The sequence below is a fragment of the Corylus avellana genome, chromosome 2, assembly GCF_965113065.1.
Source record: "Corylus avellana chromosome 2, dhCorAvel1.hap1.2, whole genome shotgun sequence".
NCBI lineage: Eukaryota > Viridiplantae > Streptophyta > Magnoliopsida > Fagales > Betulaceae > Corylus > Corylus avellana.
In genome coordinates, this window is record NC_142491.1 from 38,721,194 (window position 1) to 38,734,137 (window position 12,944).

The following is a 12,944-nucleotide window of genomic DNA, read 5'->3' on the forward strand; positions in this document are numbered from 1 at the left end:
AAAAAAATTGATAGCATTAAATAAGAGAATCAAACAATACTGAAGTCATTCTTCAATATTGGATTAAATGCTAAGAAGATGAATGTTTCATTCTTTTTATTTTTTTTAGGTATAAATGTTTCATTCTTGAAACAAGGCAAAAAAAAAAAAAAATTAAAAATTGATTGGAGTCACTTGCCATTCTTGAAACAAAGCAAAGAAAAATGAATTTTTATTCTCCTTTACATTTTACACTTCATTCAAAATGAGAAAAAAATAAATAAATAAATAAATGTTAAGAATATGGAAATTGTCTCCAAGCATTTTATTCAATTATAACACTACAAAAAACCTGCACTTTATTGACGTGGCAAACAGTAACTAATGTTTGCCACGTAAATCAATTTTGACGTGTCTAAATAGACACGTCAAAAAAAACATTTTTGACGTGTTAGATTTTAACACATCAAAAAGTTTTGACGTTTTAGAAATGACACGTCAAAAATTTTTGACGTGTCATTTCTAACACGTCAAAAAATTACAATTAATTATAATTATAATTAAGTATTTTATGTATATATATATATATATTAAATCTAAATAGTTTCTGACGTGCCAAAACCAGCGCGTCAGAACTTATTTCTATTCCATTTTTTTTTTTAATAAATCTATATAGTTGCTGACGTGTTGGTTTTGGCATGTCAGAAATTTCTGACGTGCCAAAACCAGCACGTCAGAAATTATTTATGTTCCATTTTTTTTTTTATTATTATAAATCTACATAGTTTCTGATGTGCTGGTTTTGGCACGACAGAAATTATTAAAGTTCCATTTATTATTATTATTATTATTATTATTAAAAATCTACATAGTTTCTGACATGCTGGTTTTGACACGACAGAAATTTCTGACGTGCCAAAACCAGCACGTCAGAAATTATTTCTGTTCCACTGATCCTAGAATGGATCCAAATTATGAGTCTGGGGACAATGCAGGAGAATTAGATGGGAAGAAACAAGGTCCCTACTTTTGATTTATGGACATGAATTCATGAAACATATGTTGCCATTACTTTTTATCTTGGAAGTTTTAATTTGAAATGTTTATTTGGTGGTGATGGCGTTGGTGTGCATGCAGATGGTAAAGTGATGTCTTGGACGAAAAGGAGGTGATGTCTTGGATGATATTGGAAACAGGATACTGAAAAAAGTAACGCCGCCTTGTGAGCAAAGGAGACGTCAGAAATTATTTCTGCTCAAAATTTTTTTTATTCTCAATGCAGTAATATAGGAAAAAAAAAAAAAAAAATTCTGACGTGTTAAAATTAGCACGTCAGAAATTTCTGATGTGTTAAATGTTGGCACATCACTAAAAAAAATGAGCGGGATTTTTAGCTTTTTCCCTATCTTCTTTCCCTCTTCTTTTCCCTTTATAATTCTTTTATATATTCATCTTTTTGGTCCTTTTTCTTTCATTTTCAGACTCAACTCTCTTTCTCTCCTCTCTCAGTCTCCCTAGCCTCTTCTCTCTGCAGCCGGCCAGCTCCCTCTAGAGGGAAGAAGAAAAAGGAGAAAAAGAAGAGGAAGAAGAAGAAATAGAAAAGGAGAAGAGAAGCAGATCTGCAAAAAAAAAAAAAAAAAAAAAAAAAATAGAGAAGAGAAGAAGAAGAATAGAAGATAAGAAGATTTTTTTGGGTTTTTGAAGATTTTTTGAGTTTCACGTTTGGATTTTTGATTGTTTAGGTTGATTTTTTTATTTGCTTTTTGATTTTTTGAAGATTTTTTGGGTTTTGGTTTTCGAAAATGGAGGAAAGAAGAGAGAGAGAGTGAGAAAATGGAGAAAAGAAGAGAGGGAGAGAGCTAGGGGGAAGTAACGAAAATGGAGAAAAGAAGAGAAAATGAAGAAAAGAAGAGAGGGAGAGAGAGGGGAGAAAATGGAGAAAAGAAGAGAGGGAGAAAAACGGTTGGGGTGAAAATAATTATAATATATATATATTATTTTAATTGAAAAAAAAAAGATGGCCAAAATTTTTGACATGGCAAATCAGCCACGTTAGAAAATTCTGACGTGGCGACAGTGCCACGTAAAAAAAAAAATTTCAGCACGTCAAAATTTTTTGACGTGGCACTGTAGACACGTCAAAAACTTGAAATTTTTGACACCCCCGTTTTAACTGTTGAGAAACGTCAAATGCGCACGTCAAAAACTCAGTTAAAATTTCACTCCATTTTTGTAGTGTAAACTAATCTCTTTTTAACTTTTCATTTTGTTTTTCTTTGTATTTCACTGTTCAAGTCTCATTGGAAAACACCAGGTTCAAGCATGTAATGAGAGACGCTAATACTGCGGCACATATGCTTGCAAAATTGGCTACCACCTATGTCACTATGTTTATTTGGTTGGAGAATGCCCCGCCAAGTGTAGGTGATATTGTACGAAGGGAACAACCTACCACCTTTCTTGTGTGATCTTTTGTTGGATCTTTTGAGACAATAAATATTATAATATTCCTTAAAAAAAAAAGTATTATTCAAATTTGAATTCTTTTCCTCATCTTCAATTTTATCATTTTCCAACAACTCACTGTTCAATGTTATAAGGAGAATGTTAAGTGCTTTTTTAGTGTTTTCATAGTCTTAAGTACATATTATTTTCTAAAAAAGCAAAATTTTAACGATGGTATACTAAATGTTTTTATTTAAATTGTAGGCTGATTATAATTCCAAACTAATCATAGTACAAAGTAAGGAAGCCAACCAATCTTAGGTTTCCAAGAATGTTAGGTAGTTGATGAGCCTTTTCTTTCTTTATATGTAATGGATAATAGCTGGTCCTCCACAAACTTGGAGAATCAATCATTGAACAAACCGGCCCCAACTCAGAACACGATGGTCTGACCGTCTGATACAGAGAGTTAACCTCCTACCATTTGGAATGGTCCCTACCAATTTTTTTCTTGACTTAAAAAACAATAGTTGACCAACTTAGAATATTTTCATCAGACTCTATTTTTAGGAAAATTCCTACTTTAGGAAGCCAAAATGTTGAAATAATTAAATGGTGGAAAAATTTCACTTAGGCTCCGTTTACTTAAAATGATTTCTGTATTTTACGGTGTTTACTTCAACGTAAAATAGTGGTCAACGGAAAATATTTTCCTTTTGACCGAAAATTCTTCTTTAATTTTGAGAAAATAGTTTACGATTTTGAAAACCGTAAATCATTTTCCGACTATAAGCATCTCATTCTTAAATCGATGGACCTTGCCAAGACCCGCCCAGAACCTCGCCGGGACTTGACCGAGACCTACCCGGGACTTGACCGAGACCCGCCCAGGACCTGCCCGAGACCTGACCAGGACCCTCTCGGGACTTGACCGGTACCTGCCCGGGACTTGACCGAGACTTACCCGGGACTTGACCGAGACCCGCCCAGGACCTGCCCGGGACCTGACCAGGACCCTCTCGGGACTTGACCGGTACCTGCCCGGGACTTGACTGGGACCTACCCGGGACCCTAGTGGGACCTGCCCGGGACCTAACCGGGACCCACCCGGGACTTGACAGGGACCCGCCCTAGACCTCCCCGGGACCCACACTGGACCTAACTGGGACCCACCCGAGACCTGCCAGGACCTGACCGCCTAGGACCTGCCCGGGACCAACACGAGAGCTGACCGGGACCCTCTCGGGACTTGACCGGGACCCGCTCGGGACCTAACTGGGACCCTCCCGGAACTTGACTGGGACCCGCCCTGAACCTGCCCGGGACTTGCTCGGGACCTAACCGGGACCCACTCGGAACTTGACTGGGACCCGCCCGGGACCTAACCGGAACCTACCCGGAACTTGACTGGGACCCGCCCTGGACCTGCCCGGGACCCGCCCAGGACTTGATCGAGACCTGACCGGGACCCTCTCGGGACTTGACCGGTACCTGCCCGGGACCTCACTGGGTCCCGGGAGGGTCCCGAGCAGGTCTCGATCAAGTCTCGGTCAAATCCCGGGTGGGTCCCGGGCAAGTCCCGCCGGGGTTCCGAGCAGGTCCCAAGTGGGTCCCGATCAAGTCCCGGGCAGGTCCCGGACGGGTCCCGGTCAGGTCTCGGGCAGGTCCCGGGCAGGTCCTGGGCGAGTCCTGGTCAGGTCCCAGGCAGGTCCTGGTCATGTCCCGGGCAAGTCTCGGACGGGTCCCGGTTAGGTCCCGGGCGGGTCCCGGGTAAGTCCCGGTCAAGTCCCGGGTAGGTTCCTGCGGAGTTTCGAACAAGTCCGGTGCAGGTCCCAACGGGGACCTTATTGGAAAAAATATATATATAAAAAATATATATTAAAAAAAATATTATTTTCTGTGTACAAGGTAAATGCCGTAAAATGTTTTCGACGAAAAATATTTTCAAGGAAAATAGCTTTCCTGAAAATATTTTATGAAGGAAACCATTTTACGTCGAAGTAAACGGAGCCTTAATTCTTGTGAACTTTTATTATTTTTATAATTACCTCTCTAAAGTCTAAAAATTCTTAATTTAGTGTATCAAACTTTTATTTTTTTTGTAATGTCGCTCATCAATTAGATTTTTCCGTTAAATCATGAGAAAATTTTCAAAATACCCTTATTTTTTAATATAATTTTTTTAAAAAAAAAGTTGCAAAGATTTAGGTATTGATATTTTTACAAATTCTCTTAAATCATGACCAACTCTTGATTTGAAAATTTTCTTCTTTCATTTTTTCTTTTGGTAATTTTGACACCCCCTCCATTAGGATTTAATGAAAAAACTTAACGAATAAGTGACATTACAATAAATTAGAAGTCCAATACACTAAATTGAGAATTTTTTTTAACTTTATGGGTAATTATATATAAAAATGATGAAAGTTTAAGGAGTTTAAGTGAAGTTTCCCCACAAATTCATTTTTTACTATCTAACGGGTTCCTTATTTTGGGGGAAGATTTGGGAAGCATGAACCATGATCACTATTCACTCCTCAAATCATAATATATATATATATATATATATATATATATATATATATATATTAAAAGTTTGATATTCTCTTTCTTCGCAATTATTTCTCCTTAATTGTTTGACATTCTCTCTCCTCACAAAAATAAATAAATCTTTAAAAATAATATTTAAATAGAATAGTGAAAGTGAATTATTGGTTTGAGGAATCGAATGTATGTGCCTCGAAAATATTGGTAGCAAAAATTGGAAAAATGATTTTTTTTTTTAATCTAAAATAAAGAAGAAATTTAAAAAGTTGAATGAGAATGCTCTTATCACAAATCAGAACCCAAAAATAAATAACCTAATTACCACAAGCCGTTTTTTATATGAGTAGTTTTAGGTTACTATCATTTTTTATAACACAGCATCTCAAAAGGCAAACATGTAAACTTTGATGAAGTTACTAAATAATTAAACTTTGTTAATTAATTTTTTAAACTCATATTATAAGGTTCTTTAATAAATGAAAATTATTCATTTAATTTGAAATAAAGAAGATTCTATTCTCATATTATGTGTAAACTGTTACGTGAGTTTATAAAAAAATTATAGCAAAAAGTACTCAAACATTTTCCTTTTCAGATACAGATATCCTTCTTGATCTCAATCAAATAGCATTATAAAATTGAAACAATCGAACAAAACATTAATATTCATTCTTATTATTACAGGAGTCCCAAACATCGCTCCTTCACACAAGAACACATACATAAAACAACTTAACATGCGAGTAATAATAGAATGAAGACTATATATAGTTCTTTTTGTATCATCCCAAATATGACGTTACTTTTAAAATCATCAATAAATTAAAATATAATAATAATCATTTCAATTCGATGATAATTTTAAAATCACGTCACATTTGAAAAAACTCAATAATCTTCCTTCTATAGTCCCTCTTTGACACAAAGTTGCGTGCAAACAAGGTACCCCTAAATATAATGCATGCCTTTCAAGCATCACAAAGCATGAATTTCCAAGCAGTCGTAAAACCAGAGCCAGAAAACAAAAAAGAGAATATATTGCAGGCTGCAGCCATGCATATATATATATATATATATATATATATATATATATATATATATATATATATATATAAATATTAATTACTTGAGGAGAAAAGAAGCCAACCTTTTGATCAAATTCTTAGCATTTTCAGTTCCAAAATGGATAATCTGAAAGGCGTGATCCTCTCCCTCCACTTCAATCAATTCCATTTCTCCTCCCCACCCACTTTCTTTCACCGCATTATAGTAAAAAACACCCCGATCCCTGAGCCCATCCTTTTCAGCCACCGTCACGAGCAACCGAGAACACCCAAGTCCGGCCAAGCTCGCCGCTCCCGGACCCACCGGATTCATCAGCGGATTATCGGCGCCGCCGGGTGCTCCGGGATACATATAGTCCCAAAGCGAACACGCCAATGACTTCTCATGTCCTTCACACGACTCCGATCCGATTGGCTTTGAACCAAAGAATAAAGGGTGGGTAAGAAAAGCTCCTAAAATATTGATGCCTCCAATCTTATTCACCTTCTCAGCCCCGGCTCGCATGGTTATATTATGCGCAATGTTGGCGCCTGCGCTGTCACCGCCAGTAAAAACTCGTTTAAAGTCACCGTGATCTGACAGCCATTTCTCTTTAGCGTCTTCACCGACCCCGCCATTGTAAATCGAGTGCGCTGCCACCCACTGGAAGGCAGCCCAGCTGTCTTCGTAAGCATTAGGGAGAGAGTGCTCGGGAGCCAGCCTGTACTCCACTGATACGGCGAGGACTTGAGCTTGAGAGACCAAGCTGTTGAGGTACCGCTGGTGGTCGGAGGAGAAGGCGGATTCGACACAAAAGGCTCCGCCGTGGAAGTAGACCAAGATGGGAAATTTTTGGTTGGGTTGGGTGAGTTTTGGGATGTAAAGCCTGGCGGAGATGGCGGGTTTTTGGGAAATGGTGATGTCTTTTGATGAGACTCCTGTTTGAGGGTCTTCAGGCGTGGGAGGGACAGTTGGGGAGCCCAGTAGCCGCTCAACTGAACCGTCATTGTAGACCCGGAAGAATGGGAGAAACTCAGCAGTCACCTTCTTGTCAATGGAGGCCATGTTTAATTGGGAGAGGGGAAATTAAGAAATGGGTTGCTTGTTGAGCTTGATGATCATGTACGTCCTTTTCTTATTATTCTGGCTGGCATTTCCTTTCCTACCCACCAGTCTTAATTATTTCTCTATTTTTCATACAAAATTTAAAGGAATTTACAACAAAGATTAGGTGATCTTGTTTCGCAAGTACATGCACCTACTCCACCCCTTGGATCACCGTTGAGCCCAACTACCCCTCGGCAGATAGAATATAGAAATTCGAATTAGCAAACATTAATTATGCACGTTATGCACAAGACTCTTGACCACTTGAACGAATCAATGGAAAATTCAACTAGCTACCAAAATCCTTGTAAAATTAAGGCTTTGTTTGGCAAAGCATTTTTCTTAGATACCATAGTTGATGTAAATTGATGTGAAAAAAAAAAAAAGTAAGAATTTTTTGTATGGAAAAGTGAAAAAGTTTTGTTTTGTAGTAATTTTTTTATTTGAATAATAATAAAAAGTGAATGATGTAATATAAAAAGTAAAAAAAGTAAAATATTTTGATGTTTGATTTTTTTTTATAAAACAAATGTGAACAATAACAAAGGAAAAAAAAGACTGCCAAAGAAAGCCTAATATTTTGGAATAAAAGGAGAGGAATATTAGGCGATAGATGATAGATAGGACCGTGTGCTTTTGGTGAGGAAATTAAAGGGACGTGTGATGGTGGGAGAAACCTGAAATGGGAAGAATTAAACAATTAAAAAAAAAAAAAAAAAAGACACCTTTTGGGAATATATAAGTATAATATTGATATGGATAAGGGCATTCTAGTAGTTTTGGAAAGGTAGAGTTTTAAGAGGAATTTATAATGATCTAGAAATACCTTTTTGGGATTAATTTTGGGCCAGAGGAATTGAAATGGGAAATATCAAATTTGGAAGGCTAAATTTGGAGTTAGAATGATTTGGAAACATCAAATTTGGCCCAACAATATAAGGTTTCAAGAGATTGGACTTAAAGGGGCCTAATGATTAATGTGTAGGCCAATGAGCCCAAGTAAGGTCCCATTAGGCTAGTGCTCTAGAAGAGGCCAGGTTTCTAAAAGGTAAGGTGGATGCTTCTAATTGGACCAACATAGCAAATAAATAATAATAACCTTAAAACAAAAGAACAAAAAGAATAATGAAAATGGATATTTGAGAATGCTTAGTACTATTTAACGTAATAATACGGAAACAAATGGTCCAAAGATCATGTGAATTTTGGAAACTATGGACTATAAATGCCTATAAATACACAGTCCCACTATGGCGGTGGGTCAGGCATGGGCGATGGATTTTTCTCAGCTGGAGGTTGGTTTCTATATTAACTTGTCAGAAGAGAGGTGAGAGAATAAAAGGTAAATGAAGAGATTTTTTAGTCTATCTCTGTTAGATTTGGTGTGATACGGTGTCTTCGTAACATTTGATTTTCTTGTGTCCAACCTGACTTGTTGAGTTCTCATTGGAGGACAAAAAGGCTTGGGTTGTGCCACATATCACTGGTCTTTTTTTTTTTTTTTTCCTGGAAAAAAAAAATTATTATTACATATGTGAAACTCACATAAGTCCTATTCCTATAAATTAAATGATAGAAAAAAAAAAAAAAAAAAAAAAAACAAACAAACATTTCTCGGTTTATTATGGTAAAGCATTATTTATTTGACATGAATAAACTTAATGAAATGCATTTTAACTGTTCCAATGCGAGCGGATATTAATCACAATTATTCACTATCTATTGTTCGTATATGCGGACACAATTAGCAAAAACTACTATACTGATAGTGATTTTATTATATGCAGAAGCAGTTAATAATCACATCACCACACATTCGCATTAATAAATTCACCAAAATGATGTCGTTTTGGTGTTTAATATCAAAAGACATCGTTTTGGATCTAGTATAGAGCTATGTTTAGGTTTTTATTTTCTCCCATCTCATATCTACATACTCACACCTATGCCGTAATAATAAGGTTTTAAACAAAAATTAAAACAAATTCAAAACATTAAAAACATGTCAAAACTATTTTTAAAATCGCTTAAAATATGTTCTAATAGAGACTCAAAAGACTAAAATATACCCAAAAGGCCACATTACTTAATATACAGATAACTAATAATAATTACAATGACTACCCAAATGACCATCCCTAGGAAAATGATAGTGGCTCTTAGCATAGGAAACACATTCATTGGAAGGAGAAAGCACTTCTAGTCTTTCAAGCACTCTCAAAGCTGAGCAGACTTTTCAATCAATAATGATATGGTTTCCCAACCACAACTTTAGTTAGATTTTGACAATATGGGCTAAGACAATTATTAAAGGATATATATATATATATATAACTTCAAATAGATAAGTAATCTTTTAAACCACACATTGATAAATCAAACTCAGGCATGAACAAGAAAATAAAAGTACACAATTAATTAACTCCCAAAAAAAAAAAAAAATGTAATTACTTCAAGAAGGAAGCCAAACGTTTGATCAAATTCTTGGAATTCTCACTCCCAAACAGCAGGACATGGAAAGCGTGAACCTCCCCGTCCACTTGAACAAATTCAGCTTCTCCTTCCCACTTGCTTTTCTTGACTTCATCATAGTAAACAACACCTCTATCCCTCAGCTCATCCTTCTCGGCCACCACCACCAGCAGCCGGGAACACCCAAGTCCAGCCAAGCTGGGCGCTCCCGGGCCGGTCGGATTGATCATCGGATTATCAATACCGCCAGGCGCCGCTTCGTAAGTGAAGTTCCAGACAACCTGCGGCAAAGCTTTGTCATGTCCTTCACTAGGCTCCGACCCTACCGGCTCCGACCCCCAGAAGTAAGGGTGGGTAAGAAAAGCTCCTAAAATCTTAACACCTCCACGCAAGCTCTCCGCGCCGGCTCGCATGACAGTGTTGTGAGCGATGGTGGCTCCTGCACTGTCACCGCCAATAAAAACTCGTTTAAAGTCGCCGTGATTAACCAGCCACGGCTCTTCATTGATGGGAGCGGAAGCGGAAGCGGAAGCAGAAGCGACCCATTGGAGGGCAGCCCAGCTGTCTTCGAAGGCGACGGGGAGGCGGTGCTCGGGGGCTAGCCTGTACTCCACCGAGACAGCGACAACTTGAGCTTGGGCGACCAGACTGTTGAGGAACCGCTGGTGGTCGGAGGAGAAGGCGGATTCTATGCAGAAGCCTCCGCCGTGGTAGTAGACCAAGATGGGGAGCTTTTGGTGTTGGGCTTGGGCCGTTTGGTCGAGTTTAGGGAGGTAGAGGCGAGCGGAGATGGAGGGGTTGAGTGAAATGGTGATGTCCTTGGATGAGACTCCGGTTTCTGGGTCTTGAGCCGATGGGGGCACATAAGGAGAGCCTTTGAGCCGCTCAACCGAGCCGTCCTTGTAGATACGGACGAAAGGGAGAAGCTCTGTGTCTAGCTCCTTCGGAATGGAATCCATGTGAGAGAGGTGTTGATTCTATTTCTGTTGAAATACGGGGAATGTAAAGGTATGCAGCTATACTAGATAATAGCTGGGGGTGCAATTGTGCAAAGCCTGGCGCCTGGCGGGCATTTTCTAGCCTTAGCTACCTTTCTGCCTATATCCCAATTCTCCTTGAGATTTAGCATCCGTACGTGAAAGTAGACGCCTTTTAGAGAAAAAAAAAAAAAAACAAAAAGGATAAGGCCTTGAAAGTTTGTTGTACTAGAATTTTATAATTCTCCGAGATTCCGGGCGGTGAAAGTTGGTCAACTCTACAAGTCTTCGATTGAAAACAAGCTTGAGACACTTTTGACCAACAGAATTCCCGTGTCCCTCACGTTGCTCTACTAATGCGGTCTTTTTAGAGAGGATTAGGTTATTTTTTACCAATTTTTAAATATTTGGATTTTTTTTTTAATTGTATTTTTTGTTTTGTTTTGGGTTTATAATGTAGGAGTCAACTCCTTTTTATTTTATTTTATTTTGATCCCATGTAACATTTTTCTAATTTGCTTCTAAAAAAATATCGCCTTTTTAAGTTAGCATGAGATTTTAATTTTAGGTGAAAAAAGAAGGGTTCAGAATGGACAAGAAAAATAAAAAAGTTCAACTATAAATAAAATATTCAGCCAAATAAGGGTGTAGTTGTGATGATGAAATTTTTTTTGACTTTTTTTTTTTTATATAAACGACCAAAACAGAAAATCAAAAGAGAATTAAAATTGAGAGAGAGTAGAAAAAATCCACCACTGCCAAGGACCCAAGCCACCTTATTAAACCTCCAAACCGGACTGCAACGCCGCCAATCTCCACGCCCACAAAGCCACCAATCCCTAGACAACCGGAGCCCCAGCCACGCTACATCGCCGATCGTCGACCCGCTGCATCGCCGAACCTCCAAACCAGCGGCATTGCTGATCTCCAAACGGCTGCAGCACTGCTGAACCTCTAGACCCACGGCATCGTGGATCTCCAAAACAGCCATAGCATTGCCGGCCACCCAATGGCCTGGGGTGGCCACGCGGTCCACCCTAGATGATGCCATCCAAATTTGGCCGGGGGTGGCCACGCGCCACCCCAGAAGACCGCCGGATCTCTCTCCCTCTCTGTCCGCCGGGAGCTTACCGATTGATTGGGCGTGGTGCTGATTGCTGGGCGGGTTGGGCGGGCTAGGCGTGGGCTGGGAGGGGTGCCAGTGGGCTGGGTGTGGTGGCTGTTGGGCGTGAAGGACGGTGAACTGGGTTAGGCGTGAAGGATTGTTCTTTGTTGGTTTTGATTTATAATGAATTGATGAAAATATAATCAGATGTAGGCATACTTATTTTCTAATTTACTACATGCTGAGTTGTCATTCATTCCGTGGGTTATCCACACAGAAGATGCACTCTCTAGAAATACCTTTTTGGAATTAATTTTGGGCCAGAGGAATTGAAATGGGGCCTTACGGTTAAATTTACAGTCCAATTGATTTGGAGGGCAAAATTTGGAGCTAGAATGATTTGGAAATATAAAATTTGGCCCAACAATATAAGGTTTCAAGAGATTGGACTTATAGGGGCCAAACGATTAATGTGTAGGCCAATGAGCCCAAGTAAGGTCCATTAGGCTATAGAGTGCTCTAAAGCCTTGAAGAGGTTTCTAAAAGGTGAGGTGCGTGGATGCTTCTAAAGTTCTAATTGGACCAACATAGTAAATAAATAATAATAATAAGAGAAATGATACTCACTATTTTCAAATATCCTTTTTTTTTTAGCATTCTCTTTTACGTTGCACATTTACATTCATTTTTTAAAAATTAAAAAAAAAAAACAAAAAGAATACTGAAAAAAATGGATATTTGAGAATGCTTAGTACTATTTCTCGTAATAATAAGGAAACAAATGGTCCAAAGATCATGTGAATTTTGGAAACTATCCCATAATAGCGGTGGGTCTGGCATGGGAGATGGATTTTTCTCAGGTGGCAGGTGGTTTCTCTATGAAATTGTCTGAAGAGAGGTGAGAGAATAAAAGGTAAATGAAGAGATTTTTTAGTCGATGCCTGTTAGATTTGGTGTGCTACGGTGTTTTGTTAACATTTTATTGTTTTTGTCCAACCTGACTTGTTATGTTCTCATTGGAGGGTGCAAAAGGCTTGGGTTGTGCCAAACCTTTATAGAAGTCATTATTAAAGTATAAATGAGATGTGGTATCATCCTCCCACGAATTATTAGTCTTTTTTTTTTTTTTTTTTATTATTATTATTAAAGTGGAACTCACATAAGTCATATTCCTATAAATTAAATGATAGGAACAAAATAAAAACCAACATTTCTCTGTCATAACGGGAAAGCATTTTTCTTTGACATGACTAAACCTAATGAAATGC

The 12,944-nt window shown here is 38.2% G+C and overlaps 1 protein-coding gene and 1 pseudogene across 1 annotated transcript; both read right to left on the minus strand.

Moving 5' to 3' along the window:
- Positions 1-6,086: 6,086 nt before the first annotated feature.
- Positions 6,087-7,115, minus strand: LOC132178550 (2-hydroxyisoflavanone dehydratase pseudogene; annotated as a pseudogene).
- Positions 7,116-9,564: 2,449 nt separating this feature from the next.
- Positions 9,565-10,719, minus strand: LOC132167247 (2-hydroxyisoflavanone dehydratase-like). Its single transcript, XM_059578154.2, has one exon. It carries the CDS (start codon positions 10,551-10,553, stop codon positions 9,570-9,572), a length of 984 nt encoding a protein of 327 aa, XP_059434137.1. The 5' UTR covers positions 10,554-10,719; the 3' UTR covers positions 9,565-9,569.
- Between the last annotated feature and the right edge of the window lie 2,225 nt (positions 10,720-12,944).